The sequence below is a fragment of the Triturus cristatus genome, chromosome 6 (genome assembly GCF_964204655.1).
Source record: "Triturus cristatus chromosome 6, aTriCri1.1, whole genome shotgun sequence".
Taxonomy (NCBI): Eukaryota; Metazoa; Chordata; class Amphibia; order Caudata; family Salamandridae; genus Triturus; species Triturus cristatus.
In genome coordinates, this window is record NC_140589.1 from 1,798,910,783 (window position 1) to 1,798,934,669 (window position 23,887).

General features: G+C 42.1%; 1 protein-coding gene across 2 annotated transcripts in view; it reads left to right on the forward strand.

Moving 5' to 3' along the window:
- LOC146822030 (clusterin-like) overlaps positions 1-23,887 on the forward strand; it is a 109,169-nt gene that overhangs the window by 41,840 nt on the left and 43,442 nt on the right. For both annotated transcript variants that reach the window (XM_085613140.1, XM_085613141.1), the window contains exons 3-4: positions 3,762-3,910; positions 16,224-16,394. In XM_085613140.1, the coding sequence (XP_085469266.1) occupies positions 3,762-3,910; positions 16,224-16,394 (320 nt within the window). The remainder of the gene's footprint in view (positions 1-3,761; positions 3,911-16,223; positions 16,395-23,887) is intronic.

Consider the following 23,887-nt stretch of genomic DNA (forward strand, 5'->3'; position numbering starts at 1 on the left):
AAAAGTGGCATAAAGTGCTGGGTTAATACTGGTGGGGCCTCAGGTGGCTTTGTTTGTTGGCCTGTCCTCCAGGCCACCTGAACCATCCTAGACTTCCTTAGCTGTGCGAGGTATAGTCATCCCAGGCAAGGAAAACAATTACTGGCCCAAACATGCAGGGGGAATACTTTCTGCCACCAGGACATTCGTTTGATGTTTCCAAGCAACAAACCTTTGGTTTTGAGATCTTTGTTGAAGCAGGTGCAGAAGACCCGACTGCCAGTAAAGTTCACTGCCTTCAATGAAACCTGTGCTACAGCGAATTAAAGTAAATGCTTTATAGTTCCCGGCCTGACAGGCTGAACTATGGCAGGCTGTCCTCCACCAGGGGAGCTGAGTGGAAGCTAGTGCTGATATGGTGGGCTAGCTAGTTCCCTGTCAAATGCTAAATCTGGCTTTAGGACTCCAATTCCTGATTTTTGTGATAAATGGCCAAGACCATAAAGAATTTATATGCAAGCCTGATCCGAGATCAATATGGTTTTTCTATTGGGATTCTTTGTCTCTTGTCAACCATAAATGAAATCAATCCTGGAGTAGGAACCAATATCTGATGGTTGAGATAATAAATTAGTTTATGTTTTTGATATCAATGTACATTTGACTTGCTTTGTTTTTCTTCCTTCCATGCCAGCCTTGGTACCTGCCCTTCAAAAGTCAGAAACGTGTAAGAGGGTTCCTCTTCTACCGTTGTCAGGTTTTTTCTAAAGGCAGCAGAGCAAAATGATTACTCCTGTCTACCCATTCACCAAACCATATAAGGCGGCATGAAATGCATAGAACACTTAAAGCTTTATCTTCAAATCACCAACAGCACACATTGGCACGGATTCACAAAAACATTTATAGTATGATTATGGGGAGCTTGGAGATTATACCAGCATTTGCAAATCTGCTCGAAATGTCTAAATCCTTATTAGTAAAAGTGCAAAGGGGGCACAGTCGGGATTATGATGTCAGTTACGGACAGGCTTTCAATGCTGGATTTTCCGACATGGAAATCTTGTCAAAGTGAATTTGGAGGCCCCTAGTAGGGCCCCTTTCTCCCTGTGGCCTATGGTTGGGGGCTGAAGGGGCACCTATGGTTCCCCCCTGTAAATCCCTGTATCGTGTGGCAGGCACCATGAGATGCCTGCCACGCGGTGCAGGGATTAACACAAACTCCCGTTTCTCAATGGGAGCATGTGCTGTCGGCGGAAACCGCCTGCAGCACAGACTCCCATAGAGAAATGGGCGTTTGCGACTGCACAATGTGCGGTCTCATCAGAAAATGGTGTTCGGAACCACAGACCTACAGTCGAAACAGTGTTGGGCGGACTCAAATCCGCTCAACATCGTAATTAGGGCCATAAAATTAAAAGTATTAAATCTTGAAAATTTTAACATACAACATTAATATAATGTAAATTAAATATGTGCAATATTTCAAAATATGTATCTAAATATACTAATTTAAACAAACACACACACATATGTATGTGTGTGTTTATATACATATATCATGTAAAACTATTTTACTAAATATTAATTGTAATTTATATTATAATTTTCTAATTTGTTTTAAATTTACTAATATAACATATATATATTTACATACACATACAAAATAAGTAAAAAATGTAACAAATAAACTACTAAAACATTCAAAATACTGCCAATTTAATTATACATACAAAGTAAACATTAAAGCAAAATACATTTGACTAAAACTATCTTAAAAATTATATTAATTTTTATATATAAAAATATAAAATTAAATACAAAGGCACATAATAATAATATGCATTTAAACAGTATGAGCAAAACTGTTAAACTCTAGCAATAATAAATAGACTATTCCCACTCTAATCCATACAGCAGTAGGGAAAGCATTGGACTCAGGAGGGGTAAAATGTACTATTCCTACTCCAGACTGTGCAGCAGTAGAGAGAGAGTAGTTCACCTCAAACAAGTAACATATTTGTACAACTCTATAAAATAAGCACAAATATTAAATGTACATTTAAAATTAATATTAATTTAATTACAATACCACACTATATTCCCATAAACATCACAACCAACAATTAAAATGTAGTTAAACTAAATAAAAAGTATAATTCAATTAACATATTAAGTAATAAATAAAACAATTTATAAAAAATGATAAACATTTTTTACTTTTATTAAATAACTTCCCACCATATTCTCCTACAAATACAACAAAACACAGCTAATATATAACATATAAAAGAAAATGTATTATTTTTTTCCGGAAGTATAAATGAATTAAATACTTCAATTACAATTAATAATTTGTAATTAGTTATTACTTTACTTCCCACTCTATTCCTTTAGAAACTAATGAACACATACCTAAAATATAACTTAACAAATTTGATAATTTCACAATTTACATATATATCAATTAAATAAATAGCGAATTATAAATACATTATTTCTTAATTAACTTCCCGCCCTATACCCCCAAAAACCTAACAGCCTGCACCTAAAATATATGTTCACAATTATAATAATTACACAATTTACATGATTATCAATTAAACAATCAATTTTAATTTAAATAAATTATTAATTCATTATTAATTAACTTCTCTCTCTTTACCCCTACAAATACCACAACCCACACCTAAAACAACATTTTAAAAATGTATTAATTACCAATTTACAAATTATCATATAAATGATTAATTATAATTAAAATTCCTACTGATTAAATTTACTTCTCACCCTTTACCCCAGCAACCCCACAACCCGCTACGACAAAAAAATTACAGTTAGCTATTAAATTACATTTAAAAACAACAAAAAGTTGACAGACTACATTAACAATAATTAAACAGTCTATATAATACAATTTAAACATATACTAAAATACATAAAGATAATTACATATTTTTTTTTACAACTATAGTTTTGTAAATGATATTAACAGAAAAGATATTTTTAACATTGATTGTACTTACCTTAGAAAATCGATATTCTTGTCAATGATATTCCCGCATCATGATTAGGCCTAGGCGTGAAATTCTGCGCCGCTCTTGGAGTTTGCAGAGTTTTTACTACTCCCTGTAGCGGGTGGAGTTCTGAAAAACTCCACAGAGCAGAGCAGAGTCCCTGCTCGCCAACGTTAAGTTGGCGAGCATGAGCAAGTAAAATCTTACTCCGGACCACCTACCGTTGAAATTTCACAATGCGGGCGGTCGCAGATGGTCCCTATCGCTCACATTGAGAAACCTTCCGTTCACGTTGAGGAAGCTGCCGCTAGAATAGAACATCTAATCGAGCGGTAGCAAGAAGCAGAGCCCTCTTGCGCTGCGCGTGGTGCTGTTTGCACTGATTTTACAGCGCAGGACAAACATCTGGCACTTAAAACGTTTTTGGGTCACTTTGCAGAGTTCCACGTAGCGGTACTCCACGAACTTCGCCCATGCCTAATCATGCTATTTGTGTATCACAACATTAAAACCTTGATATTTCTGCATCTCGATATTTTTATTAGATATTTTGTCCGATTACCTACTTAAAGCATTCTCTGTATTTTGCTTGCCACCCAAGGCATAATAGATGCAAATCACTTGTTTTATCATGTAATCTGCTATTTTATGTATTTACATGTTAATATTGAAGTGTTCTCTGCACTCTTTCTGCACTACATTACAAAGTGAGGAACGATTTTATGGTGATAAAGCAGAATCAACTTAGAAATGTTCCCTTTACAGGAATCTCAGATGATACCAATACGTACTTCATGGATGAGATGAACCATGCATTTGAAGGGGTGAGATCCATGAAGAAACTGAAGGAGAAGGCTGGAACAGAGCACCAAGCCATCATGGAAAGACTGGAGGAAACAAGGCGCAATAAGGAGGTGAGTATCCCAAGCTCCTCTTGCAGAACAGGCTTAGTCACGGCACATACAAAAAACAAGATGGCTGCTATAGAAACATGCTCTTCAATGCAGAAAATCTGCCTGCAATTCTTAGGGCCCTATTATGACTTTGGGGGTGTTGCGCCGGCTCTCCACCGGCACAGCACCACCAAAGCCACTTGAAGACGGCCCGCCTGATTACGAGTTCAATTCGTGCAGGCGGATGGTCCTTTTGCCTTTTCTGATGGCAGCACCCTAGAAAAGCGCACCGCAATGGGAAGGGCAAAAATGTTCCCCCATGGCATGGACTGTGAAGTCCATGCTGTGCTGGAAATGGGGGTACAAGCAGACGGGGAAACATGTTGTGCCCCCCTGAATGTATCCCATGGTGGTGGGATAGGGCCCATCCTTTTTGTGATGAGCTCAGCATATTGCATTGCCCCTCCGCCGTGCAAGGGAATGGCGGCTCCGCGGATCAGGCCGCAGCCCACTGCCAGTATGGCCCTGAAAGTCTTAATCTGGCAGACAGTGGACCATCACTGCTGCGCCACCGTGAGAGTGGTGACTGCATTCGTAATCAGGCCCCTTTTAATGATCATCATTTTACTGAAGTGAACATTGTGATTTCTTCACTGCAGACTGGTCGTTATCTTTCAGAATCAATACTTTGAGCAATGTGTTTTTCTAAATGAAAAATAAAGCAAAAACTGAATTTCGTTACATGACAATTGTGCATCGAAGAAATGTTTATTTACAAAGGTTATAGTATTGATGGGCAACATAAGCAAAATGCATTTTGAATACTGATTTATGAGAATTTGAAGTAGTTTCACAGGAGTACTCTTTTACAGACTTTTACATGCCTTTTTTGAAATGTCCAACTCCCTATCAATAAAAGTGACAACAGAACTCGCTTCTTTCCAATTTGTACTAATTGTAATATAGTATTCCTTAAATATTCCAATATAAGATGTTTAGAGCCCACGTGTTCTAAAGATAATTACTTTACTCATTTCAAAATGCCCTACTGAAAAACCCACACTATTGTGTTAAGTCTTAGCTTAACTTGAAAAGATTCCGTCCAAGAATCAGTTCATGCCAGACTTGGGAGTTAGTTGCCAACTTAGACACTTGCTGAAAGTCTTAATTTTGGATTATTCCTATTTTAGGTGTGCTCTAGCTAGCAGATCCTCACACATGAGCAGCATTTGGGCTTGTATGGTGGTATTTGGCTTTGGATTCCATTCAGATACACCACAGCACATTGCCAAAGCACAGTACCATTGGCTGATGACAGCCACATCTTATACCGAGCAGCCACAGTTAATTGTGTCAAATCCAGTGATTAGAAGAAAAGGTAAAAATGAAAATGATTGCAAGTTATGTGAAACTCCTCTGGGTTGTTACTCCTGTCATCCCTTTAGAGCTAATTTCAGAGCACCCGGTATCAGGGTGTCCATGTCATCTCAGAAAATACCTCCAACTTTGGGCCTGATTACGACTTTGGTGGTGCAGCGCCGGGTCCGCCGTGCCGCTGCACCACTAAAGCTGTGATCAGACCGCAAGCCAGATTTTAAGTTTCCTCCTGGCTGGCAGGCTTTGCTTTTGACGTGACCTGATAATGGGCACTGCAATGGGAACATCAAAAACATTTCTTGCAAGGCATGGGCTGTAAAGTCAATGCCATGAAGAAACTGGTGTGCATGCACACAGGGGTCACACGTTGTGCCACCCTGTGTGCATCCACAAGGCACATGGAACCGCCATGAAAACAGTGGCTGAGAGGAAACTTGTAATATGCTTTGCTGGATCATGGCAGTCCCGCCAAGCATATTAATGCCTCCTGACCGCAGCAACACCGCCAGGGAATGGCGGTTCCCTGGCGGCTGTGGCGGGGCAATGGCGATCTGACTGCCCTTGTTGTAATAGGGCAACCGCCTCCGATACGCCCCTGTGAGTCTGACGGTCGATGGACCACCAGACTCTGAATCAAGGCCTATGTATTTATAACCTGCAAATCATTGCTATCAGGTGTGTTACTTTGATCAGTTCAATGCAAACAAGTAAATGCCATAGACTGATGCACAGAAGGCCAGGACTGGAAACTGTCAATGATGTCATGGAATGAGGTGGCCTGTCTACCAGGTAGCAATCCATTGAAGTGAAACATGGCCATTAGCTTGGTTACCAGTCAGTTTTTCCACTCTGTAGGATTTCAGACTTTTCCAGAAATTGCAGTGAGATGTTATGTGAATACCGCACAGCTTCGTTGATTTCTGTGAATATCTTCTTCAGTCTTTCACTGGTGGGGGATGTTTGCAGTAATGACTGGTGGAAACATTCTTCCAGGTTGTTAATCTACAAAATATCAGCCTGTGATTGACACAATGCAGAAACGAGAGTTGGTCATTCTAATATAAAACGTGCTAATTCTGCGATATTTTATGGGTCATTCTCCAACTGGTCAAATAATATTAATTGTGTATATGGGTGTCAGTGCCACACTTCAGTTTTTGTTATTTTTGCAAAAGATGCTCAATAATGTAGAATGCACTAACATTGTATTGCAATCCAATAGTTGTGATGCATACTTCCACACATCATAGAATCCACAGTCAACCACACATGTGCAACACACACCACACATGCGTAACACACACAGTTGCAATATGTAAACTGACTGGAGACATGGGGCAAGGAAAATGTGAGAAAAGAGAAAACAGATTCTGAATACCTGTACTTTGACTCCTCTGAGGAGCTTTAGAGTTAGAGGCTGACGACAAATATAAGGAACGTCATCATCTAGATTCCAGATCACCTCTATGTAAGAAATAAGAAGGAATTTGAAAGAAGATGCAGGAACCACTACTGGTTATGCTGTGGGTCAGTTGTCTATCAGAAGAGAATAGAAACATATCGGCTGATAACATAGCTTGCCCAGCACTAGGTTTTTTCATTGGTTGGTAGTAGCAGAGGCACTGAAGTAATGCAAGGGCACACCTTAAGAAAATGTTGAAGGATTGTATGTCTGTACTTTGATCTTTTCTAGCCAGTACCTCTTTGCTTTTACTTTGTCATGTCTTTACTACTCCCACCAAATCATTCATTGAACTGTGGATTACTGTGTCCTCTATACTTCATCCTTCCTTCACCTTGACCCCAACAGAGCTCTATACCTTACCTTAATGCTACCTTTTTTACATATTATTTTTAATTTAATGACAATACATTTCATTAAAACTAACCCATACCTTATCTCAGAATTGTTTTTTAATTAATAGCCTACCAAATTCTAACACCAGCCCTAATCCAACCCTATTCTCAATTAAAATGTTCTTACTTTTAATGTAATTAGTTGAAATAAAAAACATATTGCAATCCTAATACCTACTCTGTGCCACAGTCCTTAGGAGATTTGTTATGTCTTTGGCTCCTTTTTCCTACAAGAATAATTTTTTGAAGACACTGGCCCATTCATATGTCTGAACAGCAGGGTAGCACCTTGGCTGTTGGGAAAATGTGCCCTTACCCGAGGCAATCCAGAGAGTCTGAAGGAGCAATTTCTGGATCCAGCCCTCAGTGCTCTAATCCTATTTTTAATTCAATGTGAATAATTGAAAATATAGTTGCATTACTGCATTCTATATGAAATGAGTTCTTAGTCAACACATAAATAAAATTAATTTTGAAATAAAAGAAATGGTAATGATGTTGCTCATTCCAGCTACTTGGTCCATACCATTGGAGTAGATTTGGCTTAATGTATCACCTGGAAAGTAGTCTCAACTAATCCTTATCCGCATATCTGTTCTCTTTTAGATCTCAAACAAATTCACTGATGTTGATATGTTGATATTCACTTTCTGTCTAGTATTTGTTAATGGTACCACTATGTACACTCTGTCTCTTATTAAAATTCACTACTCATCATCTACCTTATCTATAAAATCTATATACCAATGACTCTCCTTAGGCCATGACATGCTGAGGATCTGTTACAGAGAAGAGCATTTCCTATCCTAATACTCATCTTTTGCTTGAAAATACGCTCCCTAAATATGCTGTGGAAATTTCTCCAATAACATTTGGGATCCGAATGTTGTATAAACCAGTTACATTAAACTTGTAAAATAACTCAGCCAAGCTGCATTAAATGGATAAGGCCCATTAAAACCGAAACATGTCTCCCGGTTGCTGGTGTCCCTTTTAGAGGATGCATGGCCTAATAGTTTAGGCTAGACTATTCCTATTAGGGTAGGCTATTCCTATTAGGGTAGGCTAAGCTCAATCTGGTTTACAATACAACCAGCCTCCTGTATAATGGCAAACATGAGTTAAAATGGTGGCTTTCAAAATGATGGAAGGAAATTTTCCTTGTTAGTAGGAATGTACATTCATCCATTAAATAAATGTGAACATGCAGTAGTTGTAACTTGATTTTAGCATAAGAATAAGCAATAAATATGGATCAATAGCAATAAAATGAACACAACTATAAATGTAGACAGAGATATGAATATATATGGAAACCATAATATTGAGACCACCCTAATTGAGCAGTTGTAACATTTAAAGTAGTCAGGGCCTCAATAATTATGCAAGGAGGGAAACAAATTAAGTGACAGGGTTGACTGAATTTTGGAGCAAGAAAAAGCTAATTATGAAGTGGAATGTGGTGCATTTTCAGCTAGTTTTACCTTATTTTGTCATTTTTACATGGGTTAACACTGTCACGGCAAAGGTTTAACCAAAGTATCTCAAAATGTAAAGAAATAGACAGATTCTGTTTCCTACAATGAACTATATCATGCAAATAATAAACATTTTGCCATGAATATCTACTTCTGCTGTTCATTTTAGAAACACAGATCAGAAATTCACTCCTGCTGCTCTCTGCTCGGCTAATAGAGTCGGAACCATGACGTTACATGCGATCTCCAAGCCGCGAGGAGCTGTGGGGAGAACTCTCCGCTCCAGGAAAACCGTGAAACCAGCGTGCGGCAATCTCAAGAACCCCCGCTGCCTCACCGGCCCCCATCGGCTTCTACCAGCCTCATCAGCCTCTTTGGTCCCGCGGGCCTTGTTGGGCGACTGCAGACCGGGGATTGCAGGCAGCTGGGAGCAGAGGAGGGCCAAGGGAAGGGAAAGAGCAGCAGTAAGGCTAGGCCAGCGACAGTACCCGTTCTGAGGCGGAAGTGGCTGGCATCAACTCGCCTCCCACTTCTGACAGTAAGAGCCCTATCCCGGAGGCCCTGAGATCACACAGCCCTGCACCTCCCAGCCCTTGGCCTCTGATAGTATTGCTCTCCGAGCCCTGTGTTGAGAGTCACAGGAGGCAGTGGGGTGCCCAGTCTATAGCCCAGCCCTGCCACTGCCACCCATTGCTACCATCTGGAATCTGTCTGGAACCTGAGGAAAACAAGGAAGAAAAGGAACTTTGGTAGAAAAGGAACTTTGGGTCTGCATGAAGGCACACAGAATTGGTTACACAGGCAGTTTCCCTCTGACACCATTAGAGTATAGGTGAGCTCTTTATCTTGTGGGAAAAGTACATCACTTTGTACCCTCCAGGGCCACAAATCCATTAAGCAAGAAGTTCACGAGCCCCACTGGAGCCAGAATTGGCACCCGCACTGGCACTTGTTTTGGAGGAGAGAAGGGCTGAAGAGGGAGCTCAGTGAGGTTGGAGTGGAGTTAGACCCAGCAGTGCAGGTGTTGTCCTGGGTTGAGCCCCAGATCATGGAGGCGGCCCAGCTAGGTCTGGGTGCGGCTTGTGGTCTGGGTGAGCTCCCTGCCTCTGCTGTCGGTTGCCATTCTTGCACCTGGTGTGCACAACGCTGAGTCTGCACACGGGATGTCTCCACCACAAAATTCAGCAATCATTTAAAAAATAGGACCTCTGTAAGGCCCCCTTCAGGATTCAATCCACCAATATAACGACTTAGTAAGAGCCCAAAATACGGATTCAAAGACCAACACATTAATATCATTAATTGTACCTCAGGAGGACCTGGAATACAAAAGAAGCTAGGGAGAAGCGTCTAATGGCATTAAAAAAAGTAAGTTCTGTTCATCCACTTGGAAGCTGGTTTACAAGCTACCTTTTAAGTTTCAAGACAAGAGCCTCCTTAGTCAATACAAACAGGCAAGTCTACGACAGAGGCCGAAAAAGACAAAAAGGAGACCAGGGATTAGAAATTCTACCAGCAATACTCATCATACACAAGGACTAGCCAATGACACACAAGCCCCGTGTAAGTCAGCACTTGCTGCACCTCCTGCCCCCTAAGGCGCGACAATTTGCAGTGACTTTACTTTAGTGCCCGCTCTGCTGAGAGCTCTCACAAAAAGGCAGCCAAGTGATAATTCTTTATTGCCTTGACTGACTTCAAATAGACAGGGAAACCAATTATCGTAACACCAAGAAGTCGAACAGGGTCAGGAACAAATTACCCAATATATGGAGAATTTGGTCAGTGGAGTCTCTTTATGTGTTCCATCTGAATTTTCACCTCAGCTCATATTTGGGGGGGCACCAGCTGCTTGATGGTTTTGGAAGTAATCACAGCACTCCCATGAGTCTGGTGGAATGGCTCAGGGAGATAGGGGTTGGGGGCACGGCCCTCAAGCTACTTACCTCCATCCTTAGTGATCGGGCACAAATTGTGAAAATGGGTCCATTTTACTCGGCTCCCAAACGTCTGTTATGTGGGGTCCCGCAGGGCTCCTATACGAGCCCGACCCTTTTCAACACTTATGTTGCCCCACTGGCCAGGGTTATCAGATCCGTTGGATTGGAGATGTTGTCCTATGCTGACCACACGCAAATCATGGTGTCTATTGCCCACAGCATCAGGGAATCTGCAACTAACTTCAAAAGCTGTATGCAGGCAGTCTCCTCTTGGATGGTTCAGAACTATCTTAATCTCAACGGGGACAAGACAGACGTCTTGATCTTTGGAAACAAACTGAATGTTTGGTCCAATGATTGGTGGCCAGATACGCTTGGTTCTTGTCCTTGTCCTGTGTCACATGGAAAGAATCTAGGGGTTATAGTGGACAATTCTCTCTCTCTGAGCCTGCAGATTAACAGAACGGTGTCTACCTGCTTTGGGATTATTAGGATTCTCAGGAAAATTTCCCATTTCCTTTCCTTCGCCTCCCGAAAGCAGGCAGTTATTGCCTTAGTGCTGTCCAGACTGGACTACTGTAATGCCCTTTATTTGGGCATTAATAAGGGCCTTGTGCTTCGTCTGCAGCTAGTGCAGAATGCAGCAGCCAGGCTGGTGATGGATCTCCCTAAATACCACTCAGTCTCGGTTTCTCTCAGCAAGCTGCACTAGCTCCCTTCAAATCGAAGAATTTTGTTCAAGTCTCTTTGTCTTACTCACAAGGCTTTTTATGACGTAGGCTCAGATGGTATGAAAGGGCTTTTTCTGTGCTATGTTCCCTCTAAACAGCTTAGATCAGCCAGTAAAAATCTGCTGGTAGTTCTCAGGTTTAAGAGAGTTAGATGGGGAGGCAGAGCCTTCTCCATCGCTGCTGCTAGGCTCTGGAATTCCCTCCCTGCTGATATTTCTGGACAAGTGTCTCACTCTCTGTTCCACAAAGCTCTGAAGACCTGGCATTTTACAGGTAATTCAGTCTGAGCCCTACTTTTATTTCTATCCGACAGCCCCTCCCGCAGCGCTTTGACGCCTCCGGGCTACGTTTAGAAGACTAATATTCATTCATTCATTCACTCATTCCCTAGAGAAAGAAGTAGGCCACAAACAAACCAATGTTATCGAAATATCATCAGCACTCGTCTCCCTGCAAGTTATCATTAATAACGTAGAAGTTAAAATTAATGAACTTTCGTATGGCCAATGCAGCTGTTTTTATGGTGACCTGTTTTCGACACAAGCACCTCCATCATTGCAGTCTTATAATTTCAATCAGAGTCTCCCCCCTCTGGGATTGGAAAAATAACAAGACAGAGGGGGATTCAGACTGCTCACACCTATCCCGTAATACTAAGTATGCACCTCAACTCAGGTGCACTCAACAAAATTCCCTCCTATCCTCAATAAACACAACACTGACGGATGCAATCTATGCTCTCACATGGCAGATGCCAAATTGGAAAGCGGGGAATTGTAATCAAATTCAAAAATATATGACGACAAAGGGCAAAGCCTCATTCAGCACAAACATGCCTACAGAGCCATTAGAAGAGACCACAGAACCTGAAATCTCCTATCCAGAAGACCAAAAAAAGATTGAAGAAGCAAGCAAAAACAACAAACAGAGCCGGCCAGCAAAGGAGCTTTGGATGCGTTTAGAGGCTCCAACTACCAAGGTAGTCTCAGAAATGGCTTCTCAATCAAAAACACCTGTGCCGCAGAAGCTCGTGAACCAATCCTCATCCCCTGTGCACAGATGTGGTACAGGCAGTGCATCTGCAAGGTTTGAAATTGAACGGGCTCCAAGTAGGGATTTTATTGTTAAACCTGGATTTTAACTGCAAGGAAAGCCCTCGATATTGCAAGATGAGGGAACTGGTTGCCACATTGGAAGTCTTACTCGCTAATTATCCAAACTGGGGGGAAAAAATAGCCGGAGATTTTAATGCTCACAACCTAACAACTGATAAAGATTTCAGTTTACCGAGGGACCGAGCCAGCAACATGCTAAATTCATTTCTAAATACACATCGTCTGAGGTCTGTCCAAGATGCTACCCCTGCCAGAGCAAAACACATTCCGTTCAGCTATAAATCAACCATTGATTACGTCTTCATGAGCAATTTTCTCTACAAACAAGTGGTTGAGTCCTCACAACCACAGCAACAGACTAGTGACCGTCTTCCTTTATTTACTGCAATCTCGCTACAAGCACGCAGTCCTCAGCATGTAAACACCCTGGGTTCATTTTTATTTTTATTAGTTTTATTAAGGAGTTTTATATAGCGCTGGCCTGACCTGAGGGTATCGGAGCGCTTCACAACAGTTTTTGAGCAAGAGTCATAAAATAAAGCAGTATTCTACATATAGGTTTGGAAGTCCAAGTGTGCTGAGCAGCATTGAGGTAGTTCGTGAGTCCTGGGATAACCTCATAGAGTGCATGTTGTCTTGGGTTGAACCACTTAGGGGGGGAGGAGCAGTTAGGGGTCAAATAGCAGGGAGGAGGTAGGTCTTAGAGCTACAATGTGTGGGAGAAACGTCGAGCAGGAATTTGTGTTTAGATGGCGGCTATCCATTTGGGAGGGAGTGGTTGAGGAAAAGGACTTGTAGGTGTTTTTTTTAAATTTTGTGAATGACAAGATAGTCCTGATACCGACTGGGATGGCGTTCCAGATTTTGGGCGCGTTTCCGGCGAAGGACTGTGCGGCAGTTTTTTGTTTGCGTGTTTTCATAGGGATGAGTAGTAGGGTGCTGAAGCTCCTGAGGTTCCTTGTCTGACCAGCCCTCTTGAGTTTAGCGGCCAAATACTCAGGTTTTCCTGTGTTAAGGGCTTTGTGCGTGAGGCAGGCAGTTCTCAAAGTGGCACGCAATTCAACTGGGAGCCATTTTAGTTCTCTGAGTGCTGGTGAAATGTGATCGTATTTCCTGATTCCAGTGACCATTCTAGGTGCTGTGCTGAGAGTAGTTTTGAGGGACGCTAGGTGAGATTTTGTTGTACCAGTGAGGGTGGCATTCCCATAGTCGAGTCTGGATAGCACCAGTGATTGGGTGGCTTGTTTGAGGTCGTTGGTTGTGATGAATGGTTTCATTTTGTTGAGTAGCTTCAGGTTGACGAAGGCACTCTTTGCGGAGTTCTTGATGTGTTTGGCCATGTCGAGTTTTTGAGTTGAGGGTGACTCCTAATGATTTTACAGAAAGCGACCGCCAATGTTGGATTTCTTTTAGAGTGACATTTAGTCTGTGAATGTTATCTATGGAGGAGGTTTCTAGATAGATCTGGGTGTTATCTGCATATAGGTGGAAAGGGATATTGGCATTTTTGAGTAGGGTGGTGAGGGGTTCCATGTATATGTTGAACAGTTGAGGTGAGAGCACTGAGCCTTGGAGGACGCCCCTGTTGATGGGGTGTTGGTCGGAGGTAAAGTTTTTTTTTGTATCCTTTGTGAGCGGCTGTGTAAGAAGGAGGAGAACCAGCGCAGGACCACCTCATCGGCACCTACCCTTTCTTGCAAAGCCTTGATGAGAAGTTGGTGATCAACCGTGTCAAAGGCTGTCGATAGGTCTAGGATAATGAGGAGGCAACATTGGTCAGTATGGAGGGATTTGTGTATGTCGTCTGTGATGTTAAGGATCGCGGTCTCGGTGCTATAGCCTTTTCTGAAACCCGATTGGTGGGGGTCAAGAAGGTTGATGCTGTCCATGTGCTGAGTCAATTGTTGGAGGACGCATTTTTCAAGGATTTTAGATAGGAGGTGGAAATTGGAGACGGGTCTGAAGTTATTCAGTACCTTGGGGTCAAGGCCTGTTTTTTTTAGTAGTGGTATGACTTGGCCAACTTTGAGGCATTTAGGTATGATGCCGGTTCTCAGGGAGCTGTTTACGATCTTGCGCCAGAAAGGGGCTATGTAGAGTTTCAGTTTTTTGGTCAGTTGGGTGGGTGTCGGGTCAAGGACGTGAAAGGCTGGTTTGGAGGTGGAGATCAGTTTGAGGATCTCGGTTTCTGGGATGGGGTTGAAGGATTTCCAGGTTTTCGTGGGGTGCATGAGCGTGCTGTCTACTGTCACTGGGGGCAGGCTTTTGCAGAAGGGGTTAACGTTGATGTCCAGTGAGAGCTCAATCTTAGTGATTTTTTCTTCAAAGAAGTTGGCGAAGTTTTCATACAAGTCCTTGGAGGCCTGTAGAGAGATTTCCGGGGGCTTGGAGATTTGTTGCCTGATAATTTTGAACAGTTCGTTGGGCCTGTTTTCATCTACCCTGGACGAAATCCACACGATATTCCGAAAATTAAAGTGGAATAAAATTGATACATCATGTTTGGCTGTTTGGAAAAATAATTAGCTGTCAACAATATCTGTACAGGGTAGAACATATTTTAAAATGGCCATCTGTGGTGGTACCATTTGCTGCTTGGCAGACCACCTAATTTTCAGTCTGCATGTAAAGTAAAGGTGTGCTGCCAATGCCAACCAAATGGTACAAAGATAATACAAAGTAAAAGAACACTGAGGCAGGAACAGCTATTATAGACGGCTGGGTGGGGAAGCGTTGCACTGTAAGTAGATTTTAGCTAGAAACATGCACAAGATAAATATATGGCATTTTAAAAAACAACATGAAGAATTTCAATGGTCTACAGTGTTTTAAAACAAAGCAGGTAATCAGAATTTTAGCAATATATTAATATACTTGAAGGGCACGGCCTCGACAGACGAAATGGAGTCTCAAGTCATACATGGATTAACCATGTGAAAACATTGTACAAGTTGAACTCCAGAAAGAAGTAAGACTTTCCACAAGGAAGAAGATCTGGGCTTAATAGAAGCCTCCGAAAGTAACATTCAGGTTATAATCAGCTCCTACAGGGATAAATTAAGCCAGCCTTATCTAAATTGTGCTCTGAATAAATCAATTTTAAAACAGATCCTGTTAATAAGAGTAATGGCCCTGCCAATACAAGACATAAATGTCCACTGGAAATCCCTTGCAACAGTTACCTCTTGCCACCAACATGAGGAATCTTTGACCCACCTTGTCTGTATGTGCCCAAATCTGATATGCGCACGCTGCACTTTATTAAAACCACTTTTTTTAAAGTATGGAACTCCAAAGGCTTCTAAGTGAAAGTTAAGCCTTGGGCTAAGCCAATATTGATAAAATCCAACTATTGTTTTAAGGTGGAACATAAACCCACAGTCTTAATGGTTTTTATCCTTGCTAATTGTATTAATCTGAAACTAATCGAATTCAATGATACTTCGATGTTTTAATGTAATAACTAGTAAGGTTATGGAAGGATATATTGTGTATGGGTTTTGTAACAATTTTTATTAATTGGAACCGATTAAAAGATTCATTCACAGATCAGAAGAAAAAAATGCAATTTTTGTTGTTGTTAAAATTGCAACTGTAATTATGCTCTGTGACCTACCTTTCACCTTGGCTGTTGGCTCTGGCTGCAGGCATTATGACGTCAAAATAAATTATTACCACTGAGCAGCTACGTCATTTCATTATCACAAGTGACTAGAGACGTCACAATTTGTTAGAGACAGGTTTTTATATAGGGATAGCAGACTCCTGTGTATTATGGAGTTCTAACTACTCCTTTTCTTTGATAACCAGTTGAATCCATGCCCGTTTGTTTTCAGGAGGCATTAAAGGTGGCGCAGGAGGCAAAGCAACAACTAAACGAGACACAGAATGTGTGCAATGAAACAACGCTGGCATTGTGGGAAGAGTGCAAGCCCTGCCTGAAGCAGACGTGCATCAGGTTTTACTCCAAGACCTGCAGTAGTGGAGCCGGCCTCGTTGGTCGACAGGTCAGTTCTCGCGATATATGCTCAAATGAGCAGAAGGCCTTTTCCTCACCACCTCATAGTTTAGTGTGGTCATCTTGAGCTGCAGAAATGCACCTAGGTCTTCTTTAACCACGGATGGCAAAGAGAAAGCATTTTTACAATGTTTTTTTAATGAATCACTTTATTGTTGTTTATTTATTGTAACTAATACACTGATGAGGTAAAAAATCCTTAACATATACATTTACACCTTCATGCTCATTTTTGTTCCTGTTGTTCAACAATATAGTCACTCCTTTAGCTTAAAGTTTTCCCTGGATTTCTCTCACCCTGCACCCACATGTGGCACGACATTGTTATTTCTGTGTATTAGTCTGCCCCCAAGTCCTTATGAAATTGGGTTATGTTTATTAGCTGTCTTCTTCACCCTTCCCATATGCCAACCATATTGCTAAGAGTTTCTGATGGCTTCCTCTGGTCTCATAAATTAAAGGATGAACACCTATTCAGACCCCCACTCTCCATTTCATAATGCTGGGGGACTTTCCTTTCTCCAGTTCTAGGCAATGTCTTTTACCCAGGACCAGTCCTAGTCTCAAAAAGATCTTCTTGGTGCGTGAGAATCCCTCAACCTCCAGGATATTCAAAAAGGTTATCTCATGGTTGATTTCAACTGGGCAGTCAAAGCCTGCTTGGAATGTACTGATCATTCCCTCACAAGATGTTCTTATTGGTCTACTTGACCACACTGTCTGGAGAAGGTATCCCCCACTTCAATCTGGCTCTTGAGACATTTGGGGTGTGGACTATGTTGCAAGCTGTATAGTCTCTCCAGTACTGTGATAAGATGGTTCTCCTCATTCCTACTATGAGATCTCAGAGTCCTGATCTACCACACTCTATCCTACCAGACGCCAGTCACAATTGGCGTACCACGATGTTCACAGCTTTTCCCCCACCCTGTTGAACCTGTACCTGGAAACCCCAACCAAAATCCTCAAACTCTCCAACATCTACCATTTGTATGCTGATAATACGCAACTGTTGTATCTTCCCTTCTTCTCCCCTACTTGGTACCTTCCGTCCACCCCCTCCCTTATGACCTTCCTAAAGGAACACAACATCAAGCATGAGAAAACGGCCCTCTACTGCCCTAAGGCTAATGGCTTAGTAGAAAGGATGAACCGTATGATCAAGGAACATATTCAACTGGCAATGTCTAACGGATTCAACGTAAATGATTCGCTTAAAAACTGTTTGTGGGCTTACCACACTGCACCCAACCTTGTAACAGGAATCTCTCCCTTTGTAATGTTAAGAGGGAGAGAACCAGGCACCAAGTTGAACCCTCTCTGGCTAGAAGGGGGTAAGAAGGTTGTCTATGACAGGTCTGAAAGTCAGATTAAAGTGCAGCAACATCAATCCCGCTACAAAGGCTGGTATGATAAGAAACATGGTGTGAAGGAGTTGGAACCTTTGGTTAATGATGCTGTGCTGATAAAGAAACCCACAAGGGTTAAAGCGGGACAGAGTAAATTTTTTCCTTCTCAGAATGTCAAAGGGAGGGGGAAGAATGTGGTGGAATTGGAGGATGGTCAAGTTTGGAGTGGGGACAGAGTAGCTAGGTAATGCTCCCTCCATGTTCATTTGTTTATGTTGGGTAAGGAGATGTGTTGTATCTTCCCTTCTTCTCCCCTCCTTGGTACCTTCCGTCCACCCCCTCCGTCCCTCTTACCTTGGTATCTCCCGAAGCTCTCCTTAGAATGTTGACAACCTGCTCATGTCAGAGAGCGGATGGCTTGAATAAAGTGACAGTTGAACTTCTACTGGTCGTGTCACTTTTATTACTACAGCAACCTTTCATGAAAATTGCCTCACCTGAAGACATTTTGAACCCTCAATAACACCTTAACAAAAACACAACATTGGCTGTCTCGTTACCACCTAAAACGTAGGGCACCCAAAACTGAATTCCTCTTGATCTCTTCACTCAATGCCACTTATAACATCCAAGATTGGCTCCCATATCTTACAGCCTTGAACTGTACCCCACATATCAGCGAATCAGCAAAATTCCTAGGAATTATACTGGGCAACAACTTCTCCATGCAGAACCACATCAGCTCCTCCAGCGGAGGGGCCAATAAACAACTTTACACAATATGTGAACTTAAACCTTTCCTTCCCACCGAGGATCACAAAACAGTGGTTCTAGCACTTGTAATCTCCAAACTTGACTAAGGGAATGCCACCCTTGTTGGCCTACCGAAAATAAAACTTGCACCTTTTTAGGCTACCCTGAATGTGGTGGCTTGGGTCATCATAGGCTCGAAAAAGTGATCATATTACCCCTGTCCTCCAAACATTGAACTAGTTAACCTTATGAGGCAAGGATTCATCTCAAACTTGCTTGCATGATCAATAAAGTAGCTGGTCCAGAAACTGGTTTTATCAGGTGGGAACATACCTTCTTGTAGCACAAGCTCTCTTCTGCTGAAACCCCAAAAATTCGACAAAAAGAGAACCTACAAAGATGCCTTCTCCAGAATTGCCCTACAAATCTGGAGCTCTCTTCCTCCAGAGACCAGGACCACCTCTCCAATAACCCTCTTCAAAAAATAAGAACAATGTTATTATTGAATAGTTTCCTTCCTTTCTGATGCAATACCTCTTAACCTTACTGCTGTGAATACAGTTGATCCGGGTAACTTTTCCACTTTTGCTTCCCATGTGTGGCATTCCATTGTTTATCTTTATGACCTTACCAATTATGATCCTCGCTGATCTTCCTTTCATAACAACTTACATGTATACTACATTACAATGCCAGTTACCCGAGATACTTTTGTTGTGTTATCACCCTCAGATTTTATGTATTCCTTTTGCGTGCATTCTGTTAGTTTACCATTGTACAGCACTCTGATATCAGAAATGGTCTTGTTCGTGCTTTATAAGACTTCTTACATAAAAATAAACGGGCACATGCATTAAGGTAATCCTTTGCGATTACCAAATAGCGAATTTTAAGGATTTGCCATTTGGTAATCGCAAATTCCCATGCATGAAGGATTCACCAATATTTTTGTGAATCCTTAACATTCCTTGATAGCAAATCGCAAATTGCGATTCACTATTAGGAAATACAAATTGGTAATCGCAAATGCAATTGCAAGGGTGCTAGGTGGCCCAAGTCCCCCCTGATGCACCCCCAAAAGAGGTAAGTATGCGCATGTGGCGCAAACACATGCCCCAAGGGCATGTGTGTGCGCCACATGGCACTTTGAAAAATGCACTTTTGTGCATCTTTCAAAGGATTCACAAATTACCATCAACTTGAAATTGATGGTAATTTGCGACTCCTAAATGCAAAGTCGCATTTTGGAAATGCTACATGCATCGCATTTAGGGAATCACAAATTGCGATTCCCTAAATGCATTCGCAAATTAGGTCATCGCAAATATTGCGATTACCTATTTTGCAAATGCAATGCCTTTGATGCATCGGAAAAGGCATTTTACCGGTCACAAACGGGCTGATTCTGTGAATCCGCCCGTTTGCGACCGGTAAAATGCTTGATGCATGTGCCCCATAATAAATAATTGCACTCCCCTTCAAGTGTTTAATTTTTCCTTAGAGCAAATTGATCTGCTGTGGGGTGGACCAGTCTCCTGACCTATGGAGAGCCTACTCGGTCTTCTACACCCATTCTTAGGTTTCCTTTGGAGTTTCAAAGAAAAAGGCATGAGATTATAAAATAACCTTGAGCTTGGCCAGCGACATCAACATATAGCGCATGCCCATAGCTTTCAACTTCTTTTTAATCTCATCAAATGATTCCCTCTATCTTTGGACATTTTTTGTCTAGTCAGGAAATATCATGCTTCGCTTATACTAGTGCTTAGTTGTGCCCTTCTCTCTGCCTGCAATCAAAATCTCACCTTTTGCCTTATAATTGAGGAAGCCAGCTATTATAGACCCTGGCACAGGTTCAGGAGGGAGTTTTTGCATAGGTTCTCTGTGAACACATTCAGTAATTAAGCATTTCTTAAGTCTTGTCTGAGCAGCGAGACATGCACTCCCATTTCACCTATTTTTGCCTCCACCGCTTCCTTAGAAGCGTGATCAGATGCAGGAAGGCATCAGTTGCTTGAGGAGTCATTAAGAGTTTACTCGGTGCAGCAGCAATCTCGCCAGAAGTGGAAGCATGTATATTGTTGAACAAGGAGCTCGGCTGGGTAAATGTATACATGTTCCCTACCTGGAGCTAGATTATTGATTATTTTTTAACTTAACCACTATTACGTGGGTCATCAGCAGCATGCCAGAGGCCTTTTGTGTGACCTTATAGGTTTCTTCTGCTGCTTTCTGACCCAGAGGTTGAGTATTCTCTGCCGTCTCCACTGAAGTTGTTTGTTTGCAGACCCATTAGCTCACAACTTCATTTTTAGGACCATTCTTCTCAAGGCAGCATGTTAGAAATGGAATCTCCGGTTGGCAGAGGTTTGTACCCTGTCCAAGTAGGGATTACAAACTCTAGTCAGGGTGAGTCAGATACATAAACTAAATTAACCTGTGCACACTCTCTGGTAGCTTTGGACAGAGCAGTCAGGCAAAATGTAAAGTATTTGTGTAACACTTAAATTACAGTAACTCAATGAAACACCCCAAAAGGACTCCACACAGGAGAATGTTTAGCTAAGTAAAACAAGACCAAAATGACAAAAATCCAATCAATAGAAGTTGAGATATGAATTTTTAAAGAATAAATGCAAACGCAGTGCTTAAAAGTCAATAGCGCTAAAGGTTACTTGAGGTCGCTCTAGATTGGAGTAAATCTGAAAATTCAAGCCATTCGTGATGGAGCGATGGTTGGATACAGTTTCAAACAGGTCCTGCTGAAGTTTAACCTTCTCAAGCTAAGCGAGGAGTCCCGTTCGCGGGAGAGAAATTTGCGGGGTGCATGATGAGCATCACTGGTGATGGTCCGCGGACCTCGAAGAGCAGCTAGGTGTCGCAGACAGACAGGCTGTGGGCTCGAAATCACTAGCTCTCCACCTCCAGCGGGTCCACTATTGTGGGCATTTTATGTTTGAGTCAGTGACTTCTCCTACAAATTGTGTCTGGGCCAGGTATTAAGGAGGCAGGGAGGAGGAAAACGGGTCCCACATTCTCTTGACAAGCACTCTGAGTGTATATTTTAGCCCCCTCTTGCTGGGCACGTCGCCTCTGGTGTCCAGACCAGGCTGCCTGGGGCAGGAAGCTTCCCACAACACTGCCCTCCCTGCACTGGCTGGAAGACAGTCGGGGACTGGGGAGGCCATCCACCATTGTTTACTCACCCACTGCAGGGGTGGATGTCTTTTAATTATGGCGATTATACCAAGGTAATGTAGGATGTTTGGGCTTCCATGCGGCGCTCAATCAAAGAGCGTCCCCCATCTTGGCCAATGTGGCCAAGATGTTGCTCTTCTAATTGACTAAACTAAGGTACGGGGCCAATTCATTGTTGTAGCTGTAAGGTGAGTTCACTTACCACTCTTTATGCTGCACTTGTTTGCGTGGTGCACAGTTTTTTACATGTATTTTAACTTTGAGAAAGACAGTTTTGCTGAGGGTTTCTGAATTTTATACTGTGGCACCTTGATGCGGCAAATTAATAAGATTTGTCCCATTTCATACACTTTTTTTGGGCCCATTTAGCAGTGGTAAGTGGTAAATGGGAATGGGCAGTGGGAAGTGTAAGGGACAGCGCTTTGTTGTAGTTTGATCTGGTGTCCATGGAAAAACTTGTCTTTAGGGAGTGGATCATTCACACTCAAGAGTTCAGGCAGTGATGACGGAACTGACATTTACTGGACATACATGTTTAGGTTAGTTCAGAATGTCTGTTTTATCATAACACATAAATACTCATAATTCCATTTACAAAACAAAAACAATTCATTCAAGTGATCTATTTCCATGGCTTTTAGACCTGTTAGTCTTAGGGTGGTCTTTTCCCAAACATTTTGCAATCACATACCAATGTTGCTGAATTCATTTGTGTTGGCTTCAGGACTCTGTGTACTTTACCACTGCTAACCTGTGCTAAAGTGATTGTGCTCTCTACTCTAAACTTTGTAAAATGTGCTTATGCCTGATGGGCATATTTAATTTACTTATAAGTCCATGGTATTGAAAACCCCCTAAATTCATTTTTCACTACTGGTAGGCCTAGCTGTCCCATAGGATAACATTGGGTTGCTGTATTACATTTAAAAAGTGCTAATTTTTGATTGGGAGCAGGTGAGCATGTTGTGCCTTGTGTCTGAAAAATTGTAATGAACACTTCTCTTAAATGGTAATGTCAGATTTTAAATTACAATTTTGAAAATGCCACTTTTAGAAAGCTGACGTTTTCCTGCCCTAACTATTTGGTGCCTGCAGCCTGCTTTTGGGAAACATGACTGGGTGTAGCTGACAGTACGACTTTGTTTAATCCTCCCAGACAGCCACATAAATTAGGGATTAGATGTGCCTGGATGGGCCATCAACTAGCAGGATGGGAGGATGAAGCCAGGCACAGCCACACAAAGGACTTGTCACACCTACATTGTGCATGCAGCCAACTTGGAGCAAGGCAGGTGAGTCAGGAAACTTCAAGCACTTTGAAGGGAATTCTATATAAACATTTTCTTCTTCAAAGGAGTCACCAGGGATAAAAAGAGGACCCTCAGACCCACTTTTCAGTTCACTTTGTGGACCTTTGGAAGGACTGTCAGAGGACTGCCTCCTGCTGTGTACTTCAGAAAACTGTCTTGCTGCATTTACAAGGACTTCGTTGCTGCGTGCAGTCTTCCTTGAACCCTAAGAGGCCTGCCCTGCTGTATGAGGCCTATTCTACTGCTGAACCCAGATCTACCAGAGTGACTCCAAGGTCTTGTTGGCTGACCTCCTGATCAGAGCCTCTGGAACAGAACAGGCTCCAACTATCTTGATCCAGCATCTGGACCGAGCCTGAGGAGTCCTAACCTCCTCACGTGGTGCCCCTCCAGTCCTGGACTCTTGGTGGTGATGCTAAAGGTGCCCATATAGTCAAAATCTAAAACTTGGGTCTTAAAACATGCTTGGCTAAAAACTACTATGAGAACAGAGAAAAGACTGAACCAACCTCCTTGTCTATCGGCTCAAGGTGCATCATCAGTCGGCCTGACCATGCTGCATTCCCGCTACATTCTTCTCCACAGCAGTAAATCCTGTTCAGCAATCCTTCGACAAAGGGGTATCCGGCCTCCTGGAATTCTTTTTGGTTACATACTCCAGCTTCATCCTGCTGGAGATTTTTGACTTCCAAAAAAAGAGACTTGAGGGCCTGATTTAGATCTTGGCTGATGGGATACTCCGTCACAAACGTACAAGTGCCGTAGGATATAATGCACTTGTAATACGGTAGACGGGATATCTGTCACATTTGTAATGGAGTATCCCATCCTCCAAGATTTAAATCAGGCCCTAAGTCTGTACAAAGAAGTCT